The 13,894-nt window shown below is 32.7% G+C and overlaps 1 protein-coding gene across 3 annotated transcripts in view; it reads left to right on the top strand.

Moving 5' to 3' along the window:
- LOC135206936 (potassium voltage-gated channel subfamily H member 2-like) overlaps window positions 1–13,894 on the top strand; it is a 1,544,997-nt gene that overhangs the window by 1,471,747 nt on the left and 59,356 nt on the right. For all 3 annotated transcript variants that reach the window (XM_064238441.1, XM_064238442.1, XM_064238443.1), the window contains 3 exons: window positions 403–520; window positions 3,343–3,497; window positions 10,327–10,540. In XM_064238441.1, coding sequence (XP_064094511.1) covers window positions 403–520; window positions 3,343–3,497; window positions 10,327–10,540 — 487 coding nt within the window. The remainder of the gene's footprint in view (window positions 1–402; window positions 521–3,342; window positions 3,498–10,326; window positions 10,541–13,894) is intronic.

Raw genomic sequence — 13,894 nt, 5'->3', positions numbered from 1 at the left:
TTATTTTCTATACACTGTAAAGGAAATTATGTAAATTCTTGATGTTGCACTATCAAATTTTAAAAAATTGTAACTTGATACATCTGCTCTTTGCAATGATGAAAAACCTTGTCCTCTGCTGAGTAATAGTATACTGTATTATCATTGAACACAAGACAGATACATGGTAATATTGTACTGTTATACATATCAACTAGATATTAAGATGTGTTAGTTTCTGTAAAAGTAAAACTGAAGATAAATGTAGTAAAAAATTTTCATTTTAAATGTGGAAACTTGACTGAATAATTTAACAAATATTGAGAATCAAAGCTTGGTAGAGCTAAATAAAACTAATTTGGTTACCTACAGAACATTGCTTGCTTACAGACAAATGTTTTTCAACATAGTGTTACTTTACAGACAAATGCAGAATCTAGAAGCACGTGTGACGACAGATATTGCTCAGATATTGAATCTCTTGCAACAACAGCATCAACAACAAACCTCAGTTTCACCGTCCCAAATGGACTTTGATCAGGTAAGAATGACTGATACACTACTACTTACTGCTTTTGTTAAAAGCCTTGTGCTTTTATAACTATAAATGTTTGTTGTTCGGGTAAGGTCAGAATCATCCTCTTTTGAAATTGTAGATTCTCTTGAAATAATATGGAAGTTTGACTTGTCACTTTCAGGCAATATGTAGTGTCATGTAATGGAAAAGTCAGTAATAATAATTTTAATAATAATAATAATATCATCGCGCAATGTCAAAAGGCGAATGAAGCACCGGGGACAACTATACTTGGCGTCATTCGCCTTGTGAAAAATGATAGAGACCTAGGATGGCCTCTGCCTCCCCAGCTTTAGTAACCAATAAAAAATTGCCAAAAATGTTCGTAAATCTGCTTGTGGGTATAAATGTGGCATACTCCTGGCTTCATTTGCCTATTGCAAAGTAATAGAAAGCTAGGAGACACCCCCCTCCCCAAGCTTTGACAACCAATGAAAAATTGCCAAAAATTTCTATAAGCCCACTTGCAGGTATAATAATAATAGCAATAATTACTACAGATGATGGTAAGAGTACTAGCAGAAAAAAGCAAAAATAATTACGGTATCGAATTAAGATAAATATATAAGTAGTCTGACCAAGACCACATATAGATTTTTAAATATACGTAGAGAAATCAGTGATAAATATCAAAGAAAATGTGAGCAGGGATGTCAAAGGAATACTAATAACCTAGGAAGTATTAACACATTTGAAAAAGAAAAGTTGTTATAGTTGTTATTTAAGTACAGTCCGGTCGCGAATTATGCGTGTTTGAATTGTGCGATTCCCCCTTTTATGCGGTCGCTAGTTCTCAAAAATAGATTTTCTGTATCTGCGAAGCTGTTCAAAGTCTGCGAGTCAGACACCGCAAAACATATAAAATCTATTGTCTTTTCAAGTATTTAAGTTGGGGGGGGGGGCGTTGCTGGTATCTGAGAGAAGTGCTTGGAGGAAAAAAGTTATTCCTCCAAGGGAAAATGCGAGAGAAAGGTTTCTTGCTCAGCCATTTAGCTAAGACGGAAGGCTCTGCCTCTCGCATTAGTGACGTCATAGCACAGTGTGTATGAATGATCGGTATCATCACCATCGTCATACGTATTCTTCAGATCTGCGAAGTGTACTCTGGAGGCTTTCTGCTCAGCCATTAGCCAAGACGGAAAGCTCCGCCTCACGCATTTGTGACGTCATAGCGCAGTGTTTATGAGTGATCAGTATCATCATCATCGCCATACATATTATTCAGATCTGTGAAGTGTATTCTGATCATCCGCATCATGTATGCTTCTGCCTAGAAGCTGAAGAGGAAGACCTATTTTCTCGAAACTAAAAAGCTTGCCCTTAAGTTAAAGACGAAGGAAGGATCAACTTCCATTTTAGCAGCAGTCGACATGGCATTTGATCATTTATTTTTTTTCTATTGTTGAAATAGGTTTTGATGAAAATGATTAGTGAAAGTGATTAACAGAGAAGCAGATGTGTTTGAGAGAGAGATCTAAACTTTTCAAGAAATTCATTTCATGTTGAATTTTTAATTTTTTAAATTTCTTTTTAAGAAATTGTAATTTCATATCAAATTTTGAATTTTCATTAGTTCTTTTTTATCGTAGAATAAATTCATATGAAAACGATTACATAATGAACGTGCTGGACAAATAAACTGAGACAGGCACTCGTAACCAAGTTTGTTAGGCCTAACGGGAGTGAAGACACGCATGAATCCACCAGTCCCTGAAACCTCAAATGGTTCACAAAGCCTTCCTTCAGCAGAAGAACTCTTCATGGAGGATGAGATAGAGGAGTTTGAAGGTTTTTTGGCAGAGGATAGATAGAGGAAATTCCATCCAAAAGGTTTTTTAAAGGAAATGACTGTATTGTACAGAAACCTTGCACCCAATGGTGGCATTGTTTACGTGTGGGAGTTTTCACCCTTCTGTAAGTTATTAAAACTTTTCTAATGTTTTATTTATCCATAAGACCAATTTCATAGTAGACAAAATTACAGTATAGTACATAGAAAGTATTGAAAATGGGTAGTATAAAAAAGTTTGACTGGGTAAGTTGCCGTTTCCTTGGCCCTAATGGAATTTTCCCATAAGTTATGTGTTTCGAAATCTGCGAATTTCCAATTCTGCAGCCCGTGGATCGACCAAATTCTCACATAATTGAGGACCGTACCGTACGTACACCAGTTGAGGAAATGGGTATATCTGCCTGAGAACCATTCAAAAAATGTGACTGCATCAATACTTCACTAGGTTATTATATACAATGGCTTAAGGCCATTGTTCAGTATTATTTGATCAAGATTATTTATGAAGGGTAGAATTAACTTGTTTTTATTACCCTATGTAAATTTGTAAAAAAATAAAATTCATATAGAAATATAGCTAAACCTCAAAGTAAATTTATAAAAATTTTGAAACTAAGAAATGATTTTGACAGTAAGCTTACCTTGCCCTGTGACAGGTTGGGTCGGTAGAATAAGTTTTGCCTGTGCAGTATAATACTTGAAGGCCTCTTTCCTTGGCAACCCAAATTTATTCCTGGTGAGGGTAAAATAATGTGGACAATTGTACCACAGCATTGTATTTATATGAAGACATGTCAGGCTCTTTGTTAAAAGTATTTAATTAGTTTAGTGTTATACCTGCCAGTTGTGTAAGATGGATGGAAGTAATTCTGAAAAATAATTTTTTTTATATAAGCTTGTGTATGAATGTAGTAGTAAGAGAAAGAAAAATGGTGTTTTATGAGTGTGAACAAAAGTTTGTTGTTACTTATTCTTTTTGTTTTTGTTTATGTAGAGTCCTGAACGTCGTCGAGGGGGAACATCGACCAACTCTTTAAGAGGGGGGAATGGTAGAGATGGTAGAGTATTCAGAAGAGCTGCTTCTTTACACGATGAGCCCCCACACTATTCAAGACATCATTACAGATCCCTTGAGATTACACGTCCACAGTAAGTTATTTCATCGTTAATTACTAACATGGGTATATCTTATAAGTTTTGTTTGTTGATTTGTAATATTTATATATATTTTTTTTGGTACTTTATTCGACCCAGAGTTTATATGAGGTTTAATAGCATTTCAGTACAGCAAGTACAAATGTTGACTGTAATTGAGTAACTGAGTTTCAGCATTTTATTTTCTTATAAATTTTAAATTTCTTTTAAAGGTTTTTAGTAAGTGTGAGTTTGGAAGAAAATATCTATAGTAGCACCAATACAAAATTAAATACAGCCTTATTTTTAAGGTTTTTCTTATTGTAATGAGAATAAATGACTCATGTGTATCTGAATCAGTTATTCTCAACTACATTTATTTATGAATGATACGTACTTAAAAACTAATGTAGGTTTGGCATGAAGTTTTAAGTACTACAACTCACATTGAACCAACGGCAAGTGAAGGGATTAACAGTTGATTTAATAGAAATATTCAAATAAGAGTATTCATTCACCTTTGAATTTATAACATGACTGAAAACTTTAGCACCAGTGTACATCAGTTGTTTAAATATATCCAAGACTACATATTTACCTCATTTTGGGATCAAAACCAGTACCTCTCAGATGAGAGAGAAGTAAGTTGGAACCCATGAGCTCTGAGAGACAGGATGCCCAACCAACACCAGGTATTTTAGGAATATATCTGTAAAATGTGTGCCCTTGACTCGGGTGGAATTTACCTAGGTAACTTTGAAAACAAACTTTATTTAAATATTAAAACCTCAAAACCTTAAAGAACAGAGAACAACCAGCATAAATAAATAAGAACCAGTAGTCCTGGGCTCTACTTCAATTTGAGGTAGAAATTTATATCTAGACAATTGGCCCTTAGCTTAGAAGAATTAGCAAAAACTTTAAAGATCACAGGAAATTTTGCATCAGCTGATGACATTAAACATTTGCATTCCAAGAAGGGCTTCAAAACTCTTTGAAGAAAAAGGCTTTGTTCTAAAGAAAGTTATCAGTTGTGATGAAATGGACTTGTCCTAGAAGAAGCCCAGTTATACATACAAAAACAGACCCTGGGATTGAAGACCTGAAAGCAGAGATTACTCTGAAGCTGGATGGCAGTGCAGCAGGTCACATGATGGAATCAGGCCTCGTCCACCAGGTAAATGATTGGTAATAGGGTCGCATTGGACGTAAGCCAGTTTTTTTTTTACAGTATACATTTAAAGATAAAAAAAGAACATTAATATGATATGTTATCTAACTCTGAACTTATGTAATTGTAATTTAAGTGTAATGTTTTGTATAAAAAGGCAAGGTTAGGGTAATACATAATTGGTGGTCAAGAATGGATTAATCCACTTTGTTACTATTTCTTATGGAAAAATTTTATTCAGATCTCGACTGAATTGCATCTTGATGCTTCTGGAATGGATTAGCATCATGGTCCAGGGTTCTACTGTACTTCATTCCTTAAGTGAAGAAGTACGTTGAAGGCAGCAAGGGGTTGCTGTTCAAGTTCCTCATTATTGACCAAGTTCCTAACCATCCCCAAGTTCTCTCCTTTCCTGATGAGAGTTGGAACAATATTCTTGCCTTCTAACGTGATCTATATCCCATCGCCTCAACTTCAGGAAGATCTTTGCTGTCTTTGATTCTAGCACTAATTGAAGCATCATGGACATGACATATATATATATATATAAATATAATTATATATATATATATATATATATATGTGTGTGTGTGTGTGTGTGTTAATTATATATATATATATATATACTGATATATATATATATAATAGATATATTATATATATATAGATAGATATATAATTATAATATTTATATATATAACTATATATTATATATATATATATAGATCTATATATATATATAGATATATTATTATAATATGATATATATAAAAAATAGATATATATTATATATTATATATTTATATTATATATATATATTATATATATTATATATATATATATATATTAATATATATAGATATATATTATATATATATATGTAATATATATATATATATATTCTATATATATATATTTTATTATTATATATATATATTATATATACATATGAGATACGTGGATGACATACTAACATTTTGGGGATAATAAGTGGGGTAATTTTAATGAATTCCTCTCAAAATTAAACGCATTAGTGCCCAGCATCAAATTTAAAGTTGAATGGGAAACAGACAACAAAATTCCTTTTATTGATGTTTTAATAATCAGAGACACGACAGAATACAAATTTACCATATACAGAAAACCTACGTTCTCACTTTCATATATTCACTACTTTAGCTATCATGACAATACTATCAAGATAGGTCTAGCCAGCAACCTATTCCTAAGAGCCTACGAATTTGTTCCCCAGATTTCCTGGAAAAGAATTTGAACTAATTCGCAAGCAACTTTCATCTTTAAAGTATCCTGACCATATAATGAGAAAGCAATTCAAAAAGCAAACGTAATTTTCTACCGACCCCCTAAAGACAAGACCAGAGACACACCCAACAATAAAATAAAAATTCCCCACCTGGAGACGATTAAGAGAGTAACTCACACCCTTGGGAAATCCAACCCTTTTGCATTTACCTACCCAAATACCTTAGCCAAATCCCTGATAACGTCCAACAAAAGACATCGCCCAAAGACTCTGGGGTATATGAGATCCCATGCCAGGACTGTGACCAATCTTACATCGGATTACAGGTAAATCACTTCCCCAGAGATTAATACAACACAAACGGTCAGTTAGGTATGGACAACAGAACTCGGCTATTTTCAATCATATAAATGAACATAACCATAGAATAAACTGGAATATGTCACGTGTAATTTATAGCAGCAACTGCCGGTACAAGAGTCAAATGATGGAATCGGCCTTAATAAAAGAGAAGCAGGTAATGAACATCTCAAAAGGGAATTGGACATCAGACATCGTCGACGCAGTGTTCATTCAACCAACGCTTAAGAAGATTAAAGGAAGATTATCAGCGGGGGTGACCTAAATTGGCTTACTTGTGGATGAATCTCTTTGTATAAATACCACCTTTTCTGTAAACTTTTCTCATTCATATACCTGAAGAGAGAGACAGCAGTCTCTGAAATATAGTACTTTTCTCTCTACATTTTTGTGTTTTTATGGGCTCTTTTTATTATATATATATATATATATATATATATATATATATATATATATATATATATATATATATATATATATATATATATATATATATATATATATATATATATATATATATATATATATAAGGCAGTCCCGGGTGATGACGGGTTCAGGTTATGACGTTCCGAGGTTAAGGCGCTTCTCAATTATATTCATCAGACATTATTTCCAGGGTTACGACGCCTACAACGCTCATCTGGCAGATGAAATATGACACCAAAAATGCAAAATAATCAATATTTGAAGGTTTTTTGATGAAAAAGGCAATAAGAATGCAGTTTACATAGTTTTTAATGCACCCAAAGCATTAAAAGTAAGGTTTTTCTTAGGATTTTTTTTTTTTTTACGATGTTCCGGCTTACAACGATTTTCGGCTCACGACACATCTCAAGAACGAAACCCCCGTCGTAACCCGGGGACTGCCTGTATATATACGTATATATATATATATATATATATATATATATATATATATATATATATATATACTATTATATAATATATATATATATATATATATATATATGTATATATATATATATATATATATATATATATGTATATAGATATATATATATATATATATATATATATGAATTAGGTAATATGTAGTTGCAGATGCAATTATGTTGACTGTAGAGGTTGCAAATACTATGAAGCCCAAGGTAGTATATGCATATGTTGTCGTAATGATGTCAGGTAGTCAGTGACTTCAGGGGCTTTACTAATTTTGAGGCAGAACTCTAGAAGCCTTGTGAATATATGCAAAGGAAGTTGGACAGACATTATGAGGTGATCAACATTTCTATTGAGGTACCCATAGAAGAGCATAGAGAAACCTTTTCTAAAGAGGAACTGGAGGATCTGCTGAAATCCACTATAAATTATAATGATTTAGAAGCTGGATGATATGAGCAATCATTTTGGACACTTGGAAGTTTTAGCAGTTTTTCAAGGGGCAAGTATCAAAGGATATGTTTCGTAAGTATGATATTTCAATGAAACAAAGCCTCTGTATCACCTGAGGAACGAAAACATACATACAACTACTCTATAATTATCTTGCAGTTTAAGGAAAAAGAAGAAACAGGCTCATATGTTAATGATTTTAACTGCAACATCAACCACTGTGAAATCTCTACATTCCCATGTTTCAAAGCTCATAAGAGTTTCATTATTGAGCCTTCTTCATAGAGCAACTGTCTGCAATAGATTCTCCTAAAATAGATTATCCCTCTGATGTCCTTTCAGAAGGTTCAGGTTAACCTGTTATCTTATTGTGTACCTACCTACAGTCCCACACATTCCACTGAATCAACACATTGCACTATAGGCACCACGTAGCAATCATCACATCTTCTTAAAGTGATCAAAAGAGAAATGTTGTGGTCTTGGTGGGTGCTAGTACACACACACAGAATAGAGGAGGAGAATAATTTTATATTTTCTTTTTAGTAAGCATTTAGACCACCTATGATGTTCTGATGCATCACCTCGAGTCACCTATGATGCAATGATGCCTCATTTTCGGCAGTATTTAACTCATAATTTTGACCACCACCTCCTTTTTTTTCTTTTAACAATACTGTAAATTACAAGTAATATTGTGCTATAAAATGAAAGATGAATGATAATAATCGATGGTGAATGAAGTAAAATATGCGGTCTAACATAGCTCTGGTGGTTGAACAGATAGGACTAAAAAATAACTGACTTAAAGAGTTTATCATTAAGCATATACAAATTGTAAGTTGTCAATAAGTGAAAAGTACTTTAAAAAAAATATACAATACCAACTATTTATGTACCATTTACATTATTGTAGGTAACATAAGGTTCAAATTATTTACTGTTATAATATATACAGGATTTATATTGTATTACTTCTAGTATACAGGAGTATGTGAGTAGGTTATCTATGGAATACCCTAGATTATGCCATTGGTTGCATGAAATTCAAAAATACAAATTCCCTGGAACCAAGTTCCCTTGGACGTGAGGGATTACTATGTTTCACATTTAAGTTTGTATTGCTTTCTGTCCTTGCTAAAAATTTCACTTAGATTTATTGGAGGAGCATCATTCTTTGTATGGCTCTAGTGGTGCAGTTATTGGCAGTTGTTGTTTCCAATATCCATTTATATATCCACCTTTTATTAATTTGTGTAATGTGTAAGGATGTAAGTGTAACTTAGTTATGGTCTTGTAAATTTCATAAGTAATACCAAATACCAGCCATCCACTACTTGATTCCAAAATTCAAATGGCATACGCAGTATTCTAGTGAGTTGTGTATGAATGTAGTAAGAGAAAGAGAAATGGTGTTTTATGAGTGTAATGTGTAAGGCTGTAAGTGTAACTTAGTTATGCTCTTGTAAATTTCGTAAGTGGCTAAATTAATTCGTAATACCAAATACCAGCCATCCACTACTTGATTCCAAAATTCAAGGTATGGAATAATCACTGCCAGATGGCATATGCAGTATGCTAGTGAGTTATAAAAAGATTTTCCATAGTACCTGTACTGCAGTCATTTTTCAAGATGTTATTCTCACAGACACTTAGAAAATGGGCTCCCATTTATTGATGATGTCTTCTGATAAATACTTTATTATATGTACTTATGAAATATTTCAGATTTGTATAGATGTAAATTAGATAGCACTTAATTTTCTGGCCTTCAGATTCATTTCTTTTCTAGAACAGTTCTTAAGTTAGCAAAAAAAGTATTACTGTATTATGCTTGAAAAGTTGAGCATGCCCATCAGCTACAAAGTTTTCAGATAAAAGCTGGAGTCTGGTAGTCAGCCAATTATTATCTAAGTGAAACAATATTTAACCAGTACCAACCTGCCAGAAATGACAAGGTATTGTTGAAGGCTGTATGCTGCTATAAATTTCGAACTGCATAGATTCATATATTATGGGTGATTTATTTGCACATATATAGAGCATTATACAAAACACTCCAAAATTGGGTAAATTTGTTTTTCATATACCCCCAAAACCAGAGAAGATATTTCACTGATTTTTATGTATAATCTATAGAATATAAGAAATAACGTTACTGGGCACTATCCTTCTATACATTTTATCAAGCCTAAAGCATTTCTTTCTGGTCAATTTCTAGATAAAAAATTAAATGACAAGGGATTTATGGAAAATTAAACAATAATACATGTAGTTTATTGTTTTTTTCTGTATTTTCAATGAAACTTGATTGCCATGCACATCCCTGATCATTATGCAATGTGGGAGGTTTGTCAAAAAGTGCTGATAACATTTCACAATAAAAATATAAATATAAAGGATTTAAAGAAATTGTTGAAAAAACATACCACTTTAAAGAATACAGAAAAACAAATAAAAAGAAAGAAAATCACTGTTGAAAGAATAGATAGAAGCTCCAGCCACAGCAGTCAAAAATAATGAGTGATTATAAACATGAGATCCACAGAGGAACATTAATTTAAACTACTTATTGTGCATCAGACCTGACTTGCAGCTATTTTGTGGAAGTAATCTGTCATCCTGGACTGTGACTTGACCTTGAATGTTGAGGCCATAGGAGAGAATTCAATAGAGACTTCATTCTTTCTTTGTAGAGTTGAAGACTTGCTTGGAGAGACAACGACACAACAAGGGCTTGACTTCCGGGAAGGCAGTGGTACTATTTGTGGTGGTAGTGGTCCAGGTAGGGGAGGAATGGGTGTCGCTTCAAGACACTGTCCTTCGATGCCTCTCACTCCTGACCTTGATTCAGAGTCCATAAGGCCATCGCCTCCTCGTAGTCAATCCCAGCCTTCGGACCTCACACAGGTATGCACGTGGTTACATTTTGCAGTTGGTGACCAGTAGTATTATTTTTAATGGAGAAATGATTTCTCAAAACAGTTTTTCCTTAGATATGAAATACATGTGACATCATTAACCCTGTTCATAAGCAATTTCCCCCTTTGACAAGGGGGTTATATAGATGGTAGATCTTGACACAATTATGCTTTTGTTTTTCTTCATAGCTTTTATAGGTTTTAACTTTTGTACATACAGTCATTAGTAATCATCCATTAACAGGATATGCCTGGGTACATATTGTAAAAAGAAATGTAGCCAATGCGGTAGATGAATGACAACAAATATAAGGAATTATTTGATGTGCATGTTGTTAGCATTATTTCTAATAGAATGTTCCAACAAAAAAATTATTTTTGGCCAAAATGAAAAATTGATGTCTATGACATCATTTATTGTAATAAATCAGGAAGTTTGCAAAGCAGAAATGTACCTCCAAGAATGATATTATTCCCTCCCATTGCTTAGCCTTGTCCTACTTGTATAGATATCACTAAACCTTAATACTATACCATTCGTAGTGTATTTGCCTCCTTATACTTCATATGTTCAACTATTTTTCTATAGTATAGTTTCATATGGGTATGGAAACAGATCCATTCTTGCTTGTTTACTTTCTAATTTTATATTTCCCTCTTAATCTTTCCCTAAACTTATTTCAGAACTAGCATGATGCTTTCTTGTTAACTTGATCTCCAATCTTATTTCTTTGGCTGATTATCTATCACTTTAAGAAAAAAAACGTTTTTGGGAACTTTGCATTTTACAACTACTCAAGATAACGGTGGAAAAAATCTACACAGTGATTGGTTTTTGCAACCTTTAGGTCTCGGTATATCATAAAACATTCAATATTACTGTTATATGTTTCAACCCCCTTTCCCCTTCCCCCTTCCTTGTGAGGGCCTTCTGAAATCAGGTACATTAGAAATGAAGATTTTGTTGGGAATTCCTTCAGACTGAAAATTAACCTAAGAATTTTTTTAATTTTTTTATAACATCAGAAGCTCAAGGTAGTACACTATATCAGAATTTATTATCAATATATACGTGTTATATATGTGTGTATGTATATGTGTATATATATATATATATATATATATATATATATATATATATATATATATATATATATATGAATAAAAGTAAAAGCCACTAAGGAAAGTGAAACACTGGAGTGCTACGAGATCTTCCGACTCAACGGCCTTTACTTAGCAGACTAATATACATAAAAAAAATGAGTACTATACAAGGAAGGGTCATATAAAATACACTGATTATAAAGGGAAATAAGTACCTAGAATCCAACACACCTGGAGAATTAGTAATTTTTTTTTCGTTGTTGGGGGGAAGGTTACTCATTTTCCAGGCATGTTAGATTCTAGGTACTTACATATTTCCCTTTATATATATGTGTCATTTATGTGTCCCTTCCTTCTATTCTTATTTTCTTATGTATGTCAGTCTGCTAAGCAAAGGACGTTGAGTCGACAGATCTTGCAGCACTCCAAATCAAACTTAGTTGTGGATACTACTTATCCAGATCATATTTGGACATGAAATATATACATGAAGCATTGTGCTTTCATCATTGGAGGGCATCTTTACATGACAAAATTTACGTAATACTCACTACAATCAGAAATCTTTATTATCTTACCAAGACAGATATTCACAAACCTCTGTGGTAGCTTCACTTCCTGTAATTCAGACAAAGTTTACAGATTTTAATACCAAATAATACGATACGTAGAATTTTTTTTGCCTTGAGGAAAAATATTCCATTACGTAGTATACTCCTTTCTTCCCAAAAGCCATAAACGTGAAGATCTTGTCTGATCCTTCTGTTAGACTTCAGTTTTAATTTTACTACTTCATGAAAAAATTATAAAATTAAGAGAAACTACAATAAAAACAAATATATGTAGTAAGAAAAAGTCATAACAAACACAGAACAAGAGGCTAATATATAAAAAAATTCTATTTGTGAGATATGTGATCAGATACATAAAAAGCCATAATTGTATAATTATGAGAGAGCAATCCATACACACTTGGTAAAATAATAAGCATTAAAATAAATATGTATAAATTATTGTGCTTGATCACAGGATGCCAGAAATTTATACAAGGAATGCTCTATAGGTAGTTATGAAAATCTTATATTTAGTGATGACTTAACATAAAAAAATACTACTATGAAAATGGGACATTCAAGACACAACTATATACATATACAGCCAGCTTCCATTACCGTTGGGATTGGTTACCAGTGTTTCGGTTTTATGGTGCTTGTCCAGTATACAGTAACACCCCGAATTTATGAGAGGTTAGGTTCCAGACCCCCTCACGTAAAGGGAAGTTTCACGTAAGTTTGGCACGGTCTCTAAAAATGCTAATAAATGCTTACCTACTTCTAGAGTTTGAACACTAAATATGACCCTAATCATGCTCCCTAAGTATTAAGCTAACCTTTAAATGAAATTAAAGTTACTGTAATTTGATTTAAAAGTTAAATACATTACCTCGAAAAAGAAATAACTGGTTGTGGCGTAAAAATAGTTACAGGAACTACTACGTACATACAGATCCATTTTCGTACATATACTAACTTTACCCCTAATTCATGGGATGCCATTTTCTTTTTCCTTCAGAGTAAAAGAAGTTTTCTTTGTGACACTAGGTAAACTCATAAGTCTGTTATAACGAAGGTAGGTACACGATTCCATGAAATAAAGAAAACATGTTATGTACATACAAAATGTTTGCAGAGGGTAAAGGTAAAATTAAATTCATGCACTAATGTGAGGGCTAACTATGAGAAAGAGAGAGAAACATTTACGTCATGTGAGGTAAAACTCTGGAGGGGTATCATCTTTAAAAAGTGCAAATGGGATCACATCTGAAAGTGTATTAACTGTATGTGCTGTAATTACGTATAATAGTACATACAGATTACAGATTGTACCAGTACTTTTCTCAGAGGTTAAGATAGTAATTTTCACAGAACGACAACTCTGTTATGTCTGATGTTTTACTAGTTGATCATGAAGGTCTAATATAGTGACACACTGTGAATTATGTACTGCCTTTGTATATATTTTCAAAAATATAAATAGCATACACAGAATCTCCATACTGATTCTACATTTAAAAGCATGAAAACTTAAATTAGTATACTAGTATGTACTTCTGAAATTAAAGTTTCTGAAGAGATATCAACTTTGAAAAGTGCAGTATCTTTGTGAATGGGTATTGCATCTTGTTAAAGTACATATATGCACTAACTGTAGGTGCTGTAATTACCTTTGTATCATATTT

Source organism: Macrobrachium nipponense, chromosome 31 (genome assembly GCF_015104395.2).
Source record: "Macrobrachium nipponense isolate FS-2020 chromosome 31, ASM1510439v2, whole genome shotgun sequence".
NCBI classification, from domain to species: domain Eukaryota; kingdom Metazoa; phylum Arthropoda; class Malacostraca; order Decapoda; family Palaemonidae; genus Macrobrachium; species Macrobrachium nipponense.
The sequence above is the reverse complement of the archived record's forward strand: the minus strand, read 5'-3'. Positions and strand labels throughout refer to the sequence as shown.